At 41.6% G+C, this 21,767-nt stretch overlaps 1 protein-coding gene across 3 annotated transcripts in view; it reads right to left on the bottom strand.

Moving 5' to 3' along the window:
- The window catches only part of DIS3L2 (DIS3 like 3'-5' exoribonuclease 2), a 270,593-nt gene that overhangs the window by 110,025 nt on the left and 138,801 nt on the right, over nucleotides 1–21,767 (bottom strand). For all 3 annotated transcript variants that reach the window (XM_074963408.1, XM_074963406.1, XM_074963407.1), the window contains one exon: nucleotides 11,346–11,458. In XM_074963408.1, coding sequence (XP_074819509.1) covers nucleotides 11,346–11,458 — 113 coding nt within the window. The remainder of the gene's footprint in view (nucleotides 1–11,345; nucleotides 11,459–21,767) is intronic.

Genomic DNA, 21,767 nt, shown 5'->3' with positions numbered 1-21,767 from the left:
ATCCGCCAAGGAAAGGTCAGCCTTCACCACACGTCGGGCTGTATGAATTTAATGTGCTCCCTTTCGGGCTGCGGAATGTACCCGCCACCTTCCAAAAACTTGTAGATGGTCTCCTAGAGGGATTGGGAGAATATGCAGTCGCCTACCTTGATGATGTGGCCATATTTTCGGATTCCTGGGCAGAACACCTGGAACATCTACAAAAAGTCTTCGAGTCCATAAGGGAGGCAGGACTAACTGTTAAGGCTAAGAAGTGTCAAATAGGCCTAAACAGAGTGACTTACCTTGGACACCAGGTGGGTCAAGGAACTATTAACCCCCTGTGACGTTATTGACATAAGCTGGGACCGTATAGATCATTGTTGCAACCAAAGTCCTGTAGTGGCATCAAATCTTGTATAAAGGGGGTCAAATGAGGTGTCTAAGACAAAGTTATGGTTTGCTGGTTATGATTATGCTGTCTATATGTGTATCGTTTTTATAGTTAAAGTTATGAATATTGGCTCTATACTGTCTGTATTTCAAACCTGTGCTATGCTTCTGGGGAACACTCCAGTCAAGTTGGTGTCAGCTCTGCCTAGCCAGCTTGATGGCCCATTAAGGACCATCAGCTATACAACTGACCCATTGAGAGAAGGCAGACTCGCCTTACGACTCAGCAAGGTGTGCAGGGACCTGCCTATGGACAGAACTCTGAGGTTTTTCCAGGCCATGTGCTGGGTAGCTTGTCTTTGGGACAAAGAAAGAAAGACCACATGGCAAGAGACTATAAAAAGCTGCTGCAGCTCCTCCATCTTGTCTTCAATCCTGCTTCATACCTCTGGAGGGACTTTGCTACACACTGAAGCTTTGAAGGAAGGACTGAATGACCCATCCCAGCTGTGGATGTTCTCCAGAGACTTGATTTGAACCTGCAGTTTATTCTATCACTGCTGCAAGCCTGAACCAAGAACTTGGCCATTACTGTATGTCATTGATTCCATTTAACCAATTCTAGCTCTCATCTATATTTCTTTCCTTTTATGAATAAACCTTTAGATTTTAGATTCTAAAGGATTGGCAACAGCGTGGTTTGTGGGTAAGATCTGATTTGCATATTGACCTAGGTCTAGGGCTTGATCCTTTGGGATTGAGAGAACCTTTTTTCTTTTACTGGGGTATTGGTTTTCATAATCATTTGTCCCCATAACGAGCGGCACTGGTGGAGATACTGGGAAACTGGAGTGTCTAAGGGAATTGCTTGTGTGACTTGTGGTTAGCCAGCGGGGTGAGAACAAAGTCTGCTCTGTTTGGCTGGTTTGGTGTGCCTTAGAGGTGGACAAACCCCAGACTTGGGCTGTAACTGCCCTGCGCTAAGCAATGTGTCCTGAATTGGCACTCTCCGTTGGGTCCCGCCAGAACCAGCATCGTTACACCCCCTACAGGCCAAAGTGGAAGCTATCCAAAAGTGGCCTGTCCCAAAGTCAAAGAAACAGGTCCAATCCTTCTTAGGCTTGGCCGGATATTACAGGCAATTTGTACCGCAATACAGCCAAATCGCTGCCCCACTGACAGACCTAACCAAAAAGAAACAGCCAAATGCCGTTCAGTGGACTGAAGAGTGTCAGAAGGCCTTTAACTAGCTTAAAGCGACACTCATGTCTGACCCTGTGCTAAGGGCCCCAGACTTTGACAAACCGTTCCTAGTAACCACAGATGCGTCCGAGTGTGGTGTGGGAGGAGTCTTAATGCAGGAAGGACCGAATCAAGAGTTCCATCCCATCGTGTTTCTCAGCAAGAAGCTGTCTGAGAGGGAAAGCCACTGGTCAATCAATGAAAAGGAATGTTATGCCATTGTCTACGCTCTGGAAAAGCTACGCCCATACATCTGGGGACGGCGTTTCCACCTGCAAACGGACCATGCTGCACTACAGTGGCTTCATACCGCCAAGGGAAATAACAAAAAACTTATTCGGTGGAGTTTAGCTCTCCAAGATTTTGATTTCGACATCCAACACATCTCAGGAGCTTCTAACAAAGTGGCTGATGCACTCTCCCGTGAAAGTTTCCAAGAATCAACTGGTCCAAATCGTCCTTAAGATGTGGGAAATATTGTTAGTCTTTATACAGTTAGTAGTACATTTAGAGATGCATGTGTCTTATTAACTGTTTTCTCCTAGAGGTCCAGGAAGAAATCACAGCCAGTGTTTCACCCTATCTGTGATTTGGGGGGCATGTCAAATATAAAGGGAAGGGTAACCACCTTTCTGTATACAGTGCTATAAAATCCCTCCTGGCCAGGGGCACCATCCTGTTACCTGTAAAGGGTTAAGAAGCTCAGCTAACCTGGCTGGCACCTGACCCAAAGGACCAATAAGGGGACAAGATACTTTCAAATCGGGGGGGGGGGGGCTGTTGTTTGTGCTCTTTGTTTACATGGTTGTTCTCTCTTGGGACTGAGAGAGGCCAGACAGAAATCCATCTTCTCCAACCCATCCTAATCCAAGTCTCCAATATTGCAACCAGTATAGGTAAGCCAGGCAAGGTGGATTAGTTTATCTTTTGTTTTATGTGAATTTTCCCTGTGTTAAGAGGGAGGTTTATTCCTGTTTTTTGTAACTTTAAGGTTTTGCCCAGAGGGGGATCCTCTGTATTTTGAATCTGAATACCCTGTATTTTCCTTCCTGATTTTACAGAGATGATTTCTACCTTTCTTTCTTTCTTTCTTTCTTTCTTTTTTAAATGAAATCCTTCTTTTAAGAACCTGACTGATTTTTCCATTGTTCCAAGATCCAGGGGTTTGGGTCTTTGATGATTTTGTAACCAATTGGTTAGGATATTATTCTCAAGCCTCCCCAGGAAAGGGGGTGTGTAGAGCTTGGGGGGATATTTTGGGGAAAGACGTCTCCAAGTGGGCTCTTTCCCTGTTCTTTGTTTAAAACGCTTGGTGGTGGCAGCATACTGTTCAAGGACAAGGCAAAGTTTGTACCTTGGGGAAGTTTTTAACCTAAGCTGGTAAGAATAAGCTTAGGGGGTCTTTCATGTGGGTCCCCACATCAATACCCTAGAGTTCAGAGTGGGGAAGGAACCCTGACAACACTAATCAAAATGTGCATCTTCTTATTGTTTATGTAGGGTCGGTAATGAGCCTGGAACTTTACAAAGAAGGAGGAACACAAATTTCCTGCTCAGAATTGTTCACAATATAAATATTTTAGATATTGAGTTTAAGTTTTATTTCTACTGTTAAATCCCACCACCATGGTAAACATAGAAATAGCACTATCTAAGTCACATTAAAAGGCCCTGTTCCAAATCCTGACACCCATATGTTTTAGAGATAGTTCTGCTGTATCTGGAACTCTGATGAATAACTAGGCTCCCAAAAGGCAGATGAAATAAAAATTGGGGTCTCTATTTTTTTTTCCAAAGTACATACATTTCATATTTACCTTTAGCTTTCAAAGAAAGTTCTTAGAATATTTAATCACATTTGTAGTTTGGCACTAGACCACTGCTCATAAACCCACCCTAATTGCACTGCGTATTAATGCCAAAAGATTAACTGTATGGTCTCTTGACAATTCAGGAGCCACTTTCAACATGAATCAGCAGCGTTCAACTGGAAGGTCAGAAGGGCATAGATTATGATAAGCTGTTTCCCGCAACACAAAGGCTGTCAACTGTGTTATTCCAGTTGTGAAAAGCATGTTAACAATACTAGTAAGTTCATAATTTACAGATATACTACGTGAGGTCTGCCATGCTGCCTGGAATGGCCAACAACACAAGGTTATAAATTTAGAATGAGTTCTGTCAACACACAGCAGAAAAGAGAACATAGGCATTATGTAGAGAAAGGTTATGGGATGTTGGAAATTCCCACTTTACTAAAATCTCATGTGATTGTTTTGAGTAAAATCCTTACTGACATGTACAGATCACACAAAACAAGTGGTAGCAGGTTCAGTAAAATTCCTAAATGCATAACCCAGAATAAAGAACACAGTTGCAAGTGCCTCTTCTCTGGAAAACTGTCATCTTGTGATAACTGAGACTACGGAGATCACATCCAAAATCCATAAGGACCCACACTCTGATAGCAATGATACTTGATTTGAATACTTTTGTGTACGACAGCTTTCCCCTTCCCTGATCTCTTACTGAAGCAACAATATTCTGATAGAGAAATACAGGATCCAGTATGCTTTGCATAAAACCTCTGGTTACCCTAGGCATAAAATATAGCTCATATGACATGAGGGGGTGCTCTTGTTTTAAAAAGTTCTCTTAAGTGCAGTTGAGTATGATTCATAACTGACTCAAGAGGCTATAATGGCATAGAAGGGGTTCTGATGATGTAAAACATAAAGCTTTAACTCAGATTATAATTATGGTACTAAACACTCATCTTCAAGCAATCAATTGTTACAAACCTACTATATCGAGTAGAGAAATATTACTCCCATTTCACAGATAGGGAAAAGGAGTTAGAGGCAAACTGATTTGAATGAAGCCAGAGAAATCATCGTGCAAGAGTTGTTCCAATTCACAGTCCTGTTTTAGGTACTTAAATTAGTAGTTCCACTGAAGTCAATGGGACTTTTCATGGTTTGCACTCTTTTCATGTGCTTAGTTACACATATGCTTAAGTGCTCTGCTGAATTAAGTCCTTAGTTCTGTGTTCAGGCCACACCTCCATAGTCCTGGTCAGTTGTCTGCATCTGTTTAATATCTGGATTCGCTGATATATTTTACAGAGAGAATAAATTCACAGCTGTGAAATACAAAGTTTGGGTCATGCTTGCACATTTCATCTCATGGCCTGACCACTAACACGATACAGTCAAATACTGTATGACAAACTAAGCATCTGATTTCTTAAGACATGCGAGTGCAGTATTTATACATAAAGCAGCAACAGTTCCGTCAGGTTTTGAGAAGAAAGGAGTGATTAGGGGTTGTCCCGTGGCTCCTTCTTTCACCAGAAAAGGCTTTTGCAACAGGACTTGGGGTAGGAGGAGCACTCTGCTTTTCAGAGGTACATATTTAAAGATCTGTGAAAGATTTGCAAAGTAACAGTGTTGCATAGCCGTGTCTCGAATAATCAACGGAGGCCTCATCTCGTCAAATGCCTTACCCTTAGAACGTGCAAGGTGACCATCTGCCAAGAGATAGCAATGTATGCCAGCCAGTACATGGATTACTATGGAATGTAGACATTCAGCTGGTTGAAATGTAGGGAAAGCATTCTACCATAAATGTGAACCAGCTTTCTAGGCAAATTACCTATGGGCTGGCTCCGATGGGGCCCACCTCCTCAGGCTCTGTTTTTACTGTAACTGGAGTGTGGCACATCACTGAAATAAAGCGACCACCACCTTCACAGGTACAGGGATTGACGGGTTCTCACATTTGATTACTCTGAGAAATACAGTTGCAGAGATCTAGTGGTAAAACTAGAAAAAACAGTCTTCCAAATGAGGAGTGGGGAGGGAGTTAACAACCCCCAGGAAAGTCTTTCTAATGTGTAATAGAACGCAACTGTGTAAAACAATGAAAAGCGCATTTACTTCAGTCAGAATTAGAGGCTGATGAATACAATACTCTCTACTGTGGGTTTGCATTTTAAATCAAATTATAGGCAGAGGGTTTACCTTTCCCTCTTTCCCTTCAGATAAATCTTCTTCCTGCCCATCTCCAAAGTACGGAGCTGAATTAGCGAGGGCCCAGCAAGCAAGCATCTTGAGGGAAAGTTGTTTCCTCTTGCCATGTTTTATCTGCTCCCCATGGTGCTTTCTGAGTCAGTTTCTGCATCCGATGAAGTGAGCTGTAGCTCACGAAAGCTTATGCTCAAATAAATTTGCTAGTCTCTAAGGTGCCACAAGTCCTCCTTTTCTTTTTGCGAATACAGACTAACACGGCTGCTACTCTGAAACCAGTTACAAATCCGTATGACAAGCTTTGTGTGCCCTACTGACACCACAGGGGATGGGGAGGAGAGCTGAGAGAGACCAGATGTGAGGAACTGGGGCGGGGGTCGTCTGTCTGATCAACTTATGAATTCTGGTTGTTAATGTGAAGTTGTATTCTGAAAAACTGCTGTATCATGAGTATGTGTGCAGATCCACTATTGCTGAAATGTCCCGTAGCAGGTACATACCAGACAGATACAAAGGTAAATATTTAAGATGAATAACAATACCTTAATCACCCAAAGGTTCTGCTAAAACAGCAGCTCAAACCTTAGAAATCCAGTCTAGCTGACCCCTCTGAAGGGTGGGGGAAGGTGAGAGCAGTGGAAACTTACTCAAAAGGTAGAACAAAGGTGGCCAGGAAGAGTTTAAATAGCAAGCCACAAAGCAAGAGAGGACAGGAAGATGAAGCGTGAGATGGGAGTGAGCAAGGTCAGTGAAGCTCTGGGGAAGGGGTTTCATGAGGGAGAGACCACCCAGCATGTAACAGCCTGTGTGTGAGGCAGGGGGATACTGCCTGTCTGCCTTCCTGGATAGCAATGATCCCTAAGGATGAGACAGAAAGAGACCGGTGTGTGACTGTGTGTTAACTGCTTCACAACTGCTGCACACCCTTGAGAGAGTTAAACTGTAATCAGGAGCATCACACCTTTGGGGTGGAGTTCTGGGACAGAAACTGTTTAAATAACTGGGCAATCTGGGGGGGCCAGCGCTGCTCCTGGGGGCTATTGGCAGGGGGGCTCAGGCATTCCATTTCTGAGGAGGGGGAGTTGACAGAGTCAGGGCCTAGGAAACATGCCGGAGAACCCAAGGGAGGAACCAGATCTGTGGTCTGCTGAGGCTCCAGAAGCTTGAAACACGCAGGGATCCAGAGCACAGAGATATGGATTCCCTTCACTGCAGTCCTAGCGGGTGGCTGGCAGAGAGCATTCACGAGGACCTGTCCCTGTGACACCAGACTAAGAGAAACGGGCACTGAAGATGGAAGTTTTCCTATATAGTGTCTTTCTGTGGCTATAAAACTTAACATGTCCTGACACACTGTTCAAGAGCTGGTCCCTCTGGCTGGCAGGTTCACATAGTACCATGTGACTCTTCACCCCTGCTTCTGAGAACATTGGGCTTTTTGGGTTTTGCCTCTTGGGTTAACAAACTGCCTCCAGAATCCAATGACTCATTTTCAGACCTAGTACTGATTCCTGGAGAGCTGGGGTAGCTGGAGGGGGCACATACACTGCACTGGAAAACTCCCCTTTGGCTTTAAAAGGCAGAAACATCTGCTGAAGCTGTGACTGGCTCACTCGCCAAGTTCAGCAGCAGGTGAGCCAGGGCAGCTCTATAATCAATGGGAATTGCCATAGAGGTTTTTCAGGGATCAGCGGGGGGAAATCAATCAATCAACAAGATAAAGAGCAAAAAGAACAAACACAGTTTAAGAATAACGCCCTGGGATTTTCACAAAGTCACATGGACAATTTTATTCCCCTCAAACAATCTAATTCCTCTGTTGCCCTCCTTTGGCTGACTGCTCTCAATTGGTTTGGGTTGATTATGATCAGTCTGCTGACTTCCATGAGTGACCCCTTCATCCTTGGTCTATCTGCTGAGGTGGTATTACATTACCAGTCTGAGCTTCCATCGGCTGCTCTTGAACACAGATTTAACAATGGGGTGGGCTCAGTTAGCCTATCACTCATACACTGAAAGACACTCAAAGGAAATAGGCAATTTGTTTACGAGCCAAGATTTCTGCTTCAGAGTTTTCTTTTTTGTATCAACACTTCCATGAATTCAGATTTCGATCAACTCTTTGTTACCCAGCTTGACATTATCAAAATATCAACACCCTGACAACCTGCTGGTGTCAAAAGTGAATGTCTTAAAGTCCTTGGACTCAACATGTAGACAGGCTTCCAGTTCCAATCTTTGATCTCTATTATAAAACAGGACCAGTAAAATATTGTAGGGATTTATGGCTGACCTTTCACTTGAGTTGCTTCACACCTAAAATAACACCACCATAATATGTGCCAAAAGGGAGAAAACTGTTTAGGTTTTCTTGCTTTTTAAAACTTGATTCATTCTTACTTCTAAACCTCTGGCTTTTATTAAACAAACTGAAAAGGAGTACTTGTGGCACCTTAGAGACTAACCAATTTATTTGAGCATAAGCTTTTGTGAGCTACAGCTCAAATGAGCTGTAGCTCACGAAAGCTTATGCTCAAATAAATTGGTTAGTTTCTAAGGTGCCACAAGTACTCCTTTTCAGTTTGTGAATACAGACTAACACGGCTGTTACTCTGAAACCTGTCATTAAACAAACTGTTAGCCATTACACAATAATTTGTCTTCTGGACAGATGGTTCAGGGGAATTATATATGTAGATTTATTTAATTTTCTTTTTGAGAGAATTTGCATTATTCTAAGTAATGGCAGCATCACAGCTGCATTTATGGGACAGTTCCATCAAAGGAAAGTCTATTTTCTATGAGCGTGACCTTGCCATCATATTGTTTCAAACCAGCTCTTACTATCCTCTTCTGTCCAGACCCACACTTATTTTTAGCTATTTTGTTAGAATTAATAACCATCACCTTAAAAAGTAGGAATTTTCAGATCCAACATTTAATCAATTTTTAACCACGTTAGAGACACTGGGAAAAGTCTTCCATATTTTCAATACCTAATTTGGTTTGCACTCTTAAAAATCTATCCGAAAGAATGGACAAAACACCACTTCTGGAGTTAACAAACCAAGGCAGTTGGAGAACAAATAAAGATTTAGGGCATGAAAAGGCATTATGTAAGTGGAAATCCTAGTTAAACACAAAGAATGAAATCTAAAGCTAGTTGAAAACTTTCTGTCAAAATTGTTCTTCAACAGGAAATTGGGTTTTCAAATAAACACATTTTTTCGTAAAAAGTATCTGTTTTCCATGGAATTTTTTTTTTAAACACAAAAAAATTAAGCCTGAAAAGCAAAATATCCTGATTTGTAAATGCTGCCATAGTGCCTCCTGGGTGTTTTAGTTTGATTGCCTCATATCCCCATTCTCCTCTATAGGAGAGGCTTCCTGCAGGACTATACCTCCCATGACACCATGGCTAGCAACTCCCACAGTCTTGGAAAGGGGAGGCAGCACATCATAGTAGACCATGGTGCATTATGGGAGATTTAGTCCAACCAGGAAGCCCAGCCCATAGAAGCGAATGGAAACATGAGGCACCATTCCCAAATCAAAATATTTCTGTTTTCAGCCTTTTTATATAGGATGGTCGCTGACTGATAAGTGGAGTTCTCTGGACAAACTGTGCCTTCAGTTTCACACTGTAGCACCTATGTGCCCTGTGTCTTGCAATGAGAAAACTATTCTAAACAGTTTATCCATTTGAAACCCTCAAACGTGGACCCACAGAGACAGTGTTCCAATTGCTATTCCAAGTGGCATCCCCATGCCCATAAGCACTTAAAAAGCCCATGGATTTCTTTGGTTCCTCCTCAATTAGGTCCTCTCACTAATCCAACTAAAACTAAAAAGCCATGGAAATAAATTATAAATCACCTACTAAGAATAAACAACTAGAAACTGAAACCAACATAACTGCACAATTAGCATCAGAGAAATAGCTCTGAATCTGCTGTGGCTGGCGGACAAAACAGAACAGAGGATCATTACTGAGATGTGGCATTTTATAAGCACAGGTCAATACACACACACACCCTCTAACGGGTAAGCTGTGTTACAATGTTCCGGGACCATCAGACTCAGCACGACGGTGGGAAACTACAGAAGCAATTTCGTGAGGGAGAAGCAAGTGTTACTGACACAGGAAAGTTTTAAAACCTTCAAAAATATTTCTAGACAGTGTCCCAACAACAGCGAAAGGTCAGAGTACTGGTCAAGATGCTAAGGAATTAGCATGCATAGGCTACTTCTGTCAAAGACTATGGCCCAACTTCCAATCACTCTCAGCCAGATATAACACAAGTGCAACAAGAGTAAATTTCCCCGGGTAGCAGATTAGGGATGGATTCACGCTTACTGATGGGAGAAATCTTTAGTTTCCAATGCCCTTTCCAGCTCCCACAGAGATTTGAAGGTGCCACCTTATGAATTATAAGCAAATCTGGTAAGGAGGGGATGGGAGAAAGGTCATTCCAGACCACACACACTAAACAGAAGAATGTTAACCAGAGATGCCCCTTCTGCTGGGTACATCCATGGAACAACAGTGGAGGTATAGCCCAACTGATCAGGAAGGAAGACGAGAATCTGCTCTTATGAACCTTGTGTTGTCCCTTCATATTCCACTTTCTGTCGCTGCTGCTTTAGGATTACACAGTGGGTTGGGAGAAAGAAGGTTATATGGCTTCCTTCAATGCAAGAAGAGCCTGTAATATTCAATGTACCCTGAAAGCACTTTTGCACATGTAACTGTGAAAATCGGGAACACCACCATGATACAGATTTGGCCTGGAAGCTTCCTAAATTTACCCCATCAAATAATTGAAAATCAGCATATATGCATTAATACATTTGACTTCAAAAATGTAGCATTTGTTTCTTAGGTTGCTTTGATCGATGCCTGTTGAATTTTAATTACATTTTACTGCACAGTGAAATCGTGTATTCCTGTTTTATGCAAAGCCTTCTTTGGCTGTACTGAGATTTTGTACAACTTTGTTATCCATGTGTTGGATTTGCTTGTTTTTTGTAGGTTTACTAGAATAATGGTTTGAGTTTCATAGAATCATAGGACTGGAAGGGACCTCGAGAGGTCATCTAGTCTAGTCACCTGCACTCATGGCAGGACTAAGTATTATCTAGACTATCCCTGACAGGTGTTTGTCGAACCTGCTCTGAAAAATCTGCAATGATGGAGATTCCACAACCTCCTGAGGCAATTTATTCCAGTGCTTAACCACCCTGACAGGAAGTTTTTCCTAATGTCCAACCTAAACCGCCCTTGCTGCAATTTAAGCCCATTGATTCTTGTCCTATCCTCAGAGGTTAGGAACAACACTTTTTCTCCCACCTCCTTGTAACAGCCTTTTATGTACTTGAAAACTGTTATGTCCCTCTCAGTCTTCTCTTTTCCAGACAAAACAAACCCAATTTTTGTCAATCTTCCCTCATAGGTCATGTTTTCTAGACCTTTAATAATTTTTGTTGCTCTTCTCTGGACTTTCTGCAATTTGTCCACATCCTTCCTGAAATGTGGAGCCCAGAACTGGACACAATACTCCAGTTGAGGCCTAATCAGCACGGAGTAGAGAGGAAGAATTACTTTCTCGTAAGTTTGTTTCATTGCTTCTGATAATGATCCTTTATAGTGAATTTAAGGCAAAAGGGAGACAGGTCTCAGAAGAAGCAGATAGCCATTCTTACCTTCTGCACTAGATACACACTAGTTGCCCTTCCACTGGCCACTTGATCCAGCGCTGTTCCTTCCAGAACAAAGTAACTCACATCTGCGATATGAACACCCACTTCAACGTTTCCTGAAATTGCATCGGGAAATCAGTATAGTATTAGAGGGAAGTAATTGCCTCCAAAAGTCACCTTTCAAAAAGAATTTCTACAGTTTTACAATCACTAGACTTTCTGCCAGGTCATTTTTGGCAGAGCAGTTATTCAAGAGGTGAGTTCTGTGAGTTAGCACAGAGCCATCGATAACGAGACAGCAAGGAAAATGTACAAGAAAATGACAACACGCAACATTCACAAGTATTTTTCCTCTTTGGACAGGTCTTTACATTTCCAGATATAGATTCTTTTGACTGATTTAGCAACTGACACGCTAAACTCTTCTCTCTCTCTCTCTCTCTCCCATCTGATTGCTGAAACCTGCCAGTAATTGTTGCCCCTAAGACTGGGGCTGATAAAAGCGCTGTATTCTACGATGCAGACTCTGATTACCCTCATCTAAAGTTGAAGTGTGCACTGCAGAGACTGCAATTTGGGGGGGCACATTAGAGTTTTGTCTAGGACTAAGAATTCTTTCTTTATCAAGGTACCGATATGGCCCTGTTACTGCAAGTGGATATGCACTTAGTAAGAAGCGTGTGACCATGTCTTTCAAATCTGGACCTTGTTACAATGATCCAGGCCTTTGTTACCTTGATATTAGGACACTGCAAAGCAACCTACATGGGCTTCACCTGAAAACCATCTAGAAATGTAAGGTAGTACAGAATGCAGTTGCAGGCTTATTATGCAGTACTTCAAGCAGGAAGAACATTACATGGTTAGCTCTGAGATCTGCACAAGTTTCCATTTCATTTCTGGGTGCAGCGTAGGTTGCCGTTTATGACCCATGAAGCGCTAATTGGCTTAGGACACTGGACACCTGAAAGCCCAGCTCTCTTCTTGCATGATACTGTTGCACAGGGGTTCTCAAACTTTTGTACTGGTGACCCCTTTCACATAGCAAGCCTCTGAGTGCGAACCCTCTTATAAATTAAAAACACTTTTTAATATATTTAAAACCATTATAAATGCTGGAGACAAAGTGAGGTTTGGGGTGGAGGCTGACAGCTCGTGACCACCCACGTAATAACCTCCCAACCCCCTGAGGGGTCCCAACCCGCAGTTTGAGAACCCTGCTGTTGTGGTTACAATTAAAGGAGGTATTTAAACCAATGGGCTGCTAAGTCAGAGGAGCTGCTCACAAGGTGTTTACCATGAAGCAGGCGTCCTTAGCTTGCTTTGTTGACCTTCAAGGAACACAACAAGTGTCATCTGTTTTTTCACGAAGAACTGGGCGAACAGATTTACAGTGATTAGCTGCAGAATATTTTTAATTCCATTGATCTCTCAACTGTTAATAGGCTTTTGTTTGTTTGTTTTTAAATAGGGTTCACCCTGGATAATGACTTTGTTTGTATTACAGATATTTATCTATATTTTTATATATATATAAATATAATATGTTAATACAATTTACATTAACTCTGTACTCATAAAAAACACATTATAGGGCAGTTTTGCAAGCAGGTGTAAAAATAAAGCATGAATCTATAGCATGATTGATCTCATCTAATGTCTGTATTTTAAGTGTAATTTGATAATAAATACATACAATAATTAAGCACTGCAATATATCTGACTGCACACTCTTCTGATGATGCTGGAGTTTAATATGCTGGGAACTGAAAGTTATACTTAAGCATATATGAAGGCAGCTGAAAAGTACAGGGAAGAGGGAATGCTGGAATTTAGCTTTGTCCAGCTAACCTGTATTCCATTAAAGTGGCCTGCAGAGAGTAAATACAATGGGCCGCAGTGGGAGAGTGTAATAATCCCATCCCACACTGAGGGACAAATTCCGTAAGTCATTGGAAAGCTTGGGAGAAACTTCTGTAGATTAAAAATCACATCGTTCACCTCAGAAAGCAGCCTACAGCTGTGTTGTGATATTATCAGATGCCCTGAAAGCTGCTCTGCATGGATCAAGAGCCCAAGCCTGAAACTACTTAGACAGTAAGTCTAAGACCAACAGTTTGAACAACAGTTTTAATATTACGAGCATTTGAAGCCAACACTTTCAGAAGGTAAAAAAAAAATACTGATTTCTTTTGAAGCCAATATTGTAACATATAGACCCTACAGGCAAATATTGACCAAAGGAAAAGGAGAAGGGGTCATTACATCATGACTTTAATGACACCTTAATTCCATATGCGCACCGTTACATATGTGAACTTTTTTGTCCTCAGCAGAAAAATCGACAAACCAAGAGAGATCTCATTACATGAGATAATAAAACATGAAGGCAGCCAATAAAAACACATTGAACAGAGTTAAATTTCACTCAGGATTCCCACCAGAGGTTCTAAAAGCAGGGGTCAATTTGAACCCTCTGCGTTTGAACTTTTAATGGAAACCCTAAGTAAATATTTTGTTACATATATTGATATAATGTGCACTGGCAGCTCTCAGGTTTGTGTTGCTAAAAGTATGACTCACTCATTCCTCCCTCCCCCCCACCAATCCAGTCCCAGAGAACTTTAAGATACAGTATAGAGATTTCTGTAATCAGCCAATATGACTTCTCTTAAGCCACTACTTTTAATATGTCCTAGGCAAAATACCAAACTTATCTGTTCAGCAAATGCTGCACAGGAATAACTACCGATCGCTTTCTTCTGGTTTATTTGCTAGGAAAATGAAAGATCTTTGTAGACAGAATAATGTGGTTTCCCAGAATTCCCCTCCGGATTTGTGGGTATTATTTTCTTTTGTCTAAATGATTTCCGTTTCAATGTCACAAAAGGAAAGGTTGTAATATGGACATTATTTCTTAAGGAAAAAAGAGCGCGCAATCCGCAGAGAGGGAAGGCGAGTGAGACCAGCATAGTCAGTTATAAAAAAGGACAAATGTTGAGGTCAGAAAAAAACATGTCATCCCTGAGAACAGAGGTCTCTGGGAAAAGGAAGGATAAGCACAGTGCAGGCCACATACGGCCCACTGCATTCTACAAGGAAGCCACATCCACCTTCATGTTTGATGAGGAAGGATAATTTCAGAGCAAATGGAGGCTGCAAGTCACAGGATACAATGCTCCATCCTGACTGAGTTTCTCGAGCAGCCTGTCTTCAGAAAGAAGCTTTACAAACCATGCAGACTTGCTTCACCACGGAAGTGCAGCTACCTCTAAAGATACAATACAACTACAGCAGTGCACAGCAACACAGACTTGTGTTCAAGCCATAGCAACCTTCAACAGAAGCTTAAGATTGGATGTAGAGAAGAATACTGCACCCAGTGATAAACATATAGGAATTTAGTCAGGCAGACTATTCAGCTTGGAATCTAAGCAAGAGCTGAAAGCTAACACCTAATTCAGTGAAAAGTGCCATGGGATCTTTGATGGCCAAGAGCAGTCAGGCCCTCATGGTTTTATCTCATTTAAAACTAATCAGCTTTAACAGAGATAAAACTAGATTCTTCAGTCCCATTCTGACAATGCCATTTTGGCATTGGGGGATTAGGGCTGGACAAAATTTAGGTTACTAGATGCTATGGATTGGGGAATATAGACTATGTCACGTACATTGGAGGGAGAAAGAGGAAGTGCTTGAAATCCAGCAACTGCATTGCAAGACCCACCAACAAAGAGAAGTTTCCATCCAGAGCTCTACAAAGTAGAAACAGATCAAATGACTTGCTCTCACCCAGCAAAGCTTCCTTTAGGCTAACATATTTTGCAAGATTAACAGTAGCTGTGGTCATCACACTGATTACATGCAATCATAGAAATGCTGCGACTGAAAAACAATCCTGTTTCTCACCTTGCAGAATGACAGCAAAGCTTTTCAAGCAACACAATTCACTCCTAATTTAACAACAATTTAGCGGATGGATAAGACACAAATAATGGACTTGTGCCATCAAAGTTCCCGCAATACAGTGTGTGATCTCATACTGAAGTTTAACAAATGACAGAGCTAACAACAATGCTTCACGCAGCTCTAACTGGTTTTATAGAGGGCTCGCTCTTTGATTTGAAAAGCTAATTTATTTGAGCCCACTCCCAGATGTTGTATGGATGAAAAGCTGATCAGATGCTGACATCAAATGTGAACGATTTACATTTGTCACCTCGCAGGAGAGGTAAGAGCCAGCTCTTGGTTTTGACTTCTTTGCTGATGATCTCACTTTCTTGAACAAAAACTGTCTGAAGAACGTTTTTTCCCTTCATTATTGAAAAAAGGATTAAAGAGGGGAGGAGGGGAGAGAAGAGAAAAGGCTCTTTCAATCTGCAAGTGCTCAGCAAGAACTGCCAACACAGCGATGTGTGTCAAGTGTTTGTTCTAGGACTTTGAAAGCTGAAGTTTCTATTTATGGGAACAGCAAGTAAGACAACACCCTGGTAGTATATTCATATTCAGAGAAGGCGACCAAGCAAGTTAACACCACACAGGTTTTGGCATACAATGTATAGGAAAAAGCAAACATTTCATGGCCACGAAGCTCAAAACAAAACATCAAGAAGATAGGGGGGCCAGGAGGACTTGGTATCAGTAAAAATAGTACCCAATACAAATCCTACCTCTGGGTTATATGGCATCAGGTGGATAGCACTTAAGGTACATCTACGCAGCCCTGGGAGGACGCATCCAAGTGCGAGCAGACAGACACATGCTAGCTCTGCTCAAGGTAGCGCGCTAAGAATTGCAGTGTGACCACAGTGGCATGGGGGGTGGCTCGGGCAAGCTGCTTGAGTATTGCACTGAGTCATGGGAAAATGATTGGAACTCGTTATTACTAAACTTCTCTAGCACCGGTGGCATTCATGGTGCTTTAACATACACTATTACCATGAAGTACCTGCCTCAGGGAATTCTCACACAATGGATGCAACAAGATGCGTTAGGACTGGTGACATATTTACTTACTTTAGGCAGCAGCAAGACCATCACGGTAGCATATGGTCACCAAAGAAGAGCAAACAAGGATTACACTGGTACCTCCAAGTTTCATACACACTCAAGTGCCTGGCTTGGAAGATATGGTGGAAGAAAAGCAGTTGTAAAAAACTGCCCACCACAGAATAAGTTATTTAGGCTGGTTTCAGAGTAGCAGCCGTGTTAAGTCTGTATCCGCAAAAAGGTACTTGTGGCACCTTAGAGACTAACAAATTTATTAGAGCATAAGCTTTTGCGGGCTACAATGCTTCCGTAGCTCTCGTCCCCTAAAGCCCCTATTCTACTTGCGCTACATTGATGACATCTTCATCATCTGGACCCATGGAAAAGAAGCCCTTGAGGAATTCCACCATGATTTCAACAATTTCCATCCCACCATCAACCTCAGCCTGGACCAGTCCACACAAGAGATCTAATTCCTGGACACTACGGTGCTAATAAGCGATGGTCACATAAACATCACCCTATACCGGAAATGTACTGACCGATATACTTACCTACATGCCTCCAGCTTCCATCCAGGACACACCACACGATCCATTGTCTACAGCCAAGCTGTACTACCGCATTTGCTCCAATCCCTCAGACAGAGACAAACACCTACAAGATCTCTATCAAGACTGACAGAGACAGAAGAGTACCCAGAAGTCACTTACTACAGGACAGGCCCAACAAAGAAAATAACAGAACACCACTAGCTGTCACCTTCAGCCCCCAACTAAAACTTCTCCAGTGCATCATCAAAGATTTACAACCTATCCTGAAAAATGATCCCTCACTCTCACAGCTCTTGGGAGACAGACCAGTCCTCACTTACAGACAGCCCCCCAACCTGAAGCAAATACTCTCCAGCAACCACACACCACAACCACTAACCTAGGAACCTATCCTTGCAACAAAGCCCGATGCCAACTCTGTCCACATATATATCCATAGGACCTAATCACATTAGCCACTCCATCAGGGGCTTGTTCACCTGCACATCTACCAATGTGATATCTGCCATCCTGTGCCAGCAATGCCCCTCTGCCATGTACATTGGCCATACCGGACAGTCTTTACGCAAAAGAATAAATGGACAAAAATCTGACATCAGGAATCATAACGTACAAAAACCAGTAGGAGAACATTTCAACCTCTCTGGCCACTCAGTAAAAGATTTAAGGGTGGCAATTTTGCAACAGAAAAGCTTCAAAAACAGACTCCAACAAGAAACTGCTGAGTTTGAATTAATATGCAAACTAGATACCATTAACTTGGGTTTGAATAGAGACTGGGAGTGGCTGGGTCATTACACGTATTGAATCTATTTCCCTATGTTAAGTATCCTCACACCTTCTTGTCAACTGTCTAAATGGGCCATCTTGATTATCACTACAAAAGTTTTTTTCTCCTGCTGATAATAGCTCATCTTAATTAATTAGCCTCTTACAGTTTGCATGGCAACTTCCACCTTCTCTGTAGGTGTATATATATCTCTTCTTACTATATGTTCCATTCTATGCATCCGATGAAGTGGGCTGTGGCCCATGAAAGCTTATGCTCTAATAAATTTGTTAGTCTCTAAGGTGCCACAAGTACTCCTGTTCTTTTTATTTAGACTGCTTTCAAGCTCAAAGACAAAAGGAATAGCTTTTATTTGTCAGCTGAGGTCACTTTTCTACCCCAGAATGCAAAGCTATTGTTCAAACAAAAGATGTGTTTTATTTCATTTATTTTAAAATAATGAGAGGAAAATGCTTAAACCTTACTTGCATGCCCTGTGGCCATTTTGGTTTCTGAAACCACATTGCAACTTGGCATGAACCTATTGCCTTGTTTACCAAGAAACTCTAAACCTTTTAATGGTACATGATGCTGGTCCAGCCTTCTGAAGTACAGCTACACATATTTTCAGTCATTAATATTTTTCCTCTCTCACTAAACCCTCCTGTTATCAGCTCCTTTGACATAAAACTTGAAGAAAAACTTTTGGCAATAAAAACAATCCCATGTCTTGGGTTAGTGGATGAGTAAGTGTGGAGCTAAGTTAGCATTTTCACACAATCATCGTCTTGAAAGTTACTTTCTAAAAAGATCTCCTATATCTTCATTTCTGGAAACCGCAGAGCTGAGGGGTAGGGAGTTTCTCTGAAAAGAGACAAGAACTGACTACGCATGCATAGTGTACAACACTACATGGCAAAGATACAGATGTGGTGCCATGTGCCAACAAGCTTCTCAGCAGGTGTCAGCTTCAGGGGAGGTTCCATTCCAAACCTCTCGAACGTAGATCAGAGTTAGAAAGGCTCCCCAGCACCTGCCACGATAGGTACAACTCTCCTGCTTCCATCCCATAAAGAGACCTCTCCTTTCAGTAATAGCCTTGCTGAAGTTTTCAAGGCACGTGAGCTTCTCTCCACAATTCTACAAGATGATTAATTATTCATTATTGTATTACGGTAACATCAAGAGGCCTCAGCTGAGACTGGGTCCCAAATCTGCTAGGCACTGTACATACCCATAGTGAGAGAGAGCAATATTTCCAACCTCAAGCGTTCAAAATTCATTAATCAAGCCTTCAAAATCATGAGATTTGCTTAAAAATAAAAGGTTTTTACAAATAATTTTACGTTAGTTTTGTTTTCTGGCATCATAGCCTTCAGGGTTCATGTTTTCAACCTTTTTTTTTTTGCATCTATGAGGGCTAGAAACTTATTTAAAAAAACTAAAAACTGAGATTCTCACTTAGTCACACAAATCCAGGAGCTGGGGCTTTGAACAAATATTGCCAGACGCACAATACAATTATGAGCTAGCAACAAGCAGGTAGTCTCTGCCCCAAAGAGCTTACAAAACTAAATAGATAAGACAAACAAAGGATGGGTAGGGAACCAGCAAAGAAAGATGTGTAATCTTAAAATGTTGTTTTCTCCCACTTTGAAAGTCTTTATACTTCCTGTTTTTCTGAAAATATGTGAGAATGTATCAGGACAGCCAATGACATGAGCAATGCATGGAACAATGCATTCAAGAATCTCTTCTGAGAACCAGGAAGTTCCAAGAGGATTGCACAGAAAGGGAGAAAAATAAGCTATAAATTAACATTTTTTTTAATATCACCAGTGTGATTAGTGAGGGCACCGAACACCAATCTGTGAATAACTCCTGCTTGCTTTGCTCTTACAGGGCTGGTTTACTCTGAAAAATGCCTGCATGAAAACAGTCCCTCGTAATTCAACAGAGCTGGTCCTTGGGTGTACTGTGTTCATTCACACTCATCTATGCTCACTTCAGTGATTAAAAGGCTTTTTTCGTACCCCTTTTTATTCCGGTTACTTCAATATTGCTCGAAGAGTGAGAACTATATTCCCTTCCTCCTTGTGCATCCACAGCATTGGTCACTAATGGTTGATTTATACACAGCTTGTGTATCGCTTTAACTATAGCAGTTTAGAAACTGATTAAGTTAAAACAGGAACAGTTCCTTAGTGTGGATGCAGTTGCACTGGTATAAAGGCGTTTATAACACCATAGCAACAAAAGGCATGTGTAGTCACACAAATCCAGCATGGATTTCTGCAGCAAAGCCCGACCTCTCTTCTATTTATCTCTAAGATCACTTGCATGACAAAAGTACTTACATTTTAGAGTCCTTCTACGCTAACCCTGAGGTTATTTAGCCCTCTGACATCAATTGAGCACCGTGGAAGTGACTGCAGTTTTACAAACAGGATTACAATTGGCTTCAGGTGGGGATAAAAACAGAAGTAGATGTTCTCATGACGCAGCCTTAGCAATAAAGAACAAGTGAAGACGAAAAGCAGAAATATGAGATTGGAGCTAAAGTGCTTCTAAGTGGAACATTTTCCAGAATTTCCGTGGATGTATCACCAGTTCTTCAAATAGTTTTAGAATTATGAGGAGGAGACTAACTCCATCTATTAGTAAATTAAATGCTGTAAGAAGGTCTGTCATACAACCACATACGGTCTTTGTCTACAGCAGCTAATAAATTAAACATCCAATGTTCTAAAACCACTCCATAATAGGGTTTAAAAGCCACCTTTTATACTGCAAAACTAAGTTTGTAGTATACCTTCATAACAAGGCTTCTCCTGGCACTTTACAAACAATGCATTAGAAAGCCCTGGTTTTATTTGCCAAAAATCTTAAGCCAAATCATTTAAGTTTAGATTTAAATACTAGGGGCAGACTTGACATTTAAAATCTCCGCTAAGAACGAATTCCACAACATTTCCCAGCTCTGAAGGGCAAGTTCTGAGAGGCAGATGGAAAGCTCTCGATGAGCAGCAGTCATTCCTGGGGTACGGAGAATGCATGAAGTGCAGTTCTTTAACAGGAAAGCAGTGTACACCTTTGAAGCACTGGGGATGTCCTGTGAACTTTCAGCTTCTGTGACAAGTCTTGCTGCTGAATTTTGAACCAGCTGCCTGTGATACCATGTCACATTCCTGACACAGGCAAGCACAGCATTGCAGGAGCCCTTTGGTCACTAGGGCATCGGTTGCTTCTAAACCAGTTTATGACAATAGGTACTGATGCTCCGATCTGTTCACTGACAAAGCCCCATTTCCACTAGATTTTCCTGTGCGCTGCCGATGATTTGAAGTTTTTCTTCATGGACACTTCAGGCATCTGGTCTTCAAGGCCCTTTGCAAAGAATGGAAATCCCAGGTAGGATGTCTCCAAAAGGAGTATACAAAAAGCACTCTGAGGCCCTTTATCCAATTACTAGACTCCTGAACTGCACAGACTTCAACACTTGCTTTTTGGTGTTTTCTTGATTATTTAATTGAAACTTATTTTTTACCCCATACCCATAAATGGATAAGAAGATCCACTGGTACATGAAAGTCTGTACCCCTAAATCTTTGGGACTTGTCCCATGTCCTGAATTTATTAAGTTATTTACCCAGATCCAGGTTGTAACTTTGATTGGAGAGCTCATTCTCATGGCAAGAACAAACAAAATGACCATTATTAAATGGCTATGCTGCTGCTTGCGTAACCAAGTGCAAGTACTGTATGCATGCTCTCTAATTCACATTGTCCATATTAGAATTTTAAGCCTTCTGGAATAGAAACAGAGTCTTTTTTAAAACAGCCAAAGCACCATGCAACGTTGTCATGCAGTCTATAGAAGGATTTCTTGTAGTGAATCGTGCACATGTTCAACAATTTAAGCTTTCCCTTAATCTTCATGAAAACTTGCTTTTAACTAAATGCAAGCAACAAAATTATAGTTAGAGTCTAAGAACTGCTACCCCAAAACAGGCCGTGTTTCCATTCTCTATTAGCTTCCATCCTGTGCTTCTCTACCAAAACTATCCAGGTACAGTAGAACCTCAGAGTTACGAACACCAGAGTTACAAACTG

The sequence above is a fragment of the Natator depressus genome, chromosome 9 (assembly GCF_965152275.1).
Source record: "Natator depressus isolate rNatDep1 chromosome 9, rNatDep2.hap1, whole genome shotgun sequence".
NCBI lineage: Eukaryota > Metazoa > Chordata > Testudines > Cheloniidae > Natator > Natator depressus.
The sequence above is the reverse complement of the archived record's forward strand: the minus strand, read 5'-3'. Positions and strand labels throughout refer to the sequence as shown.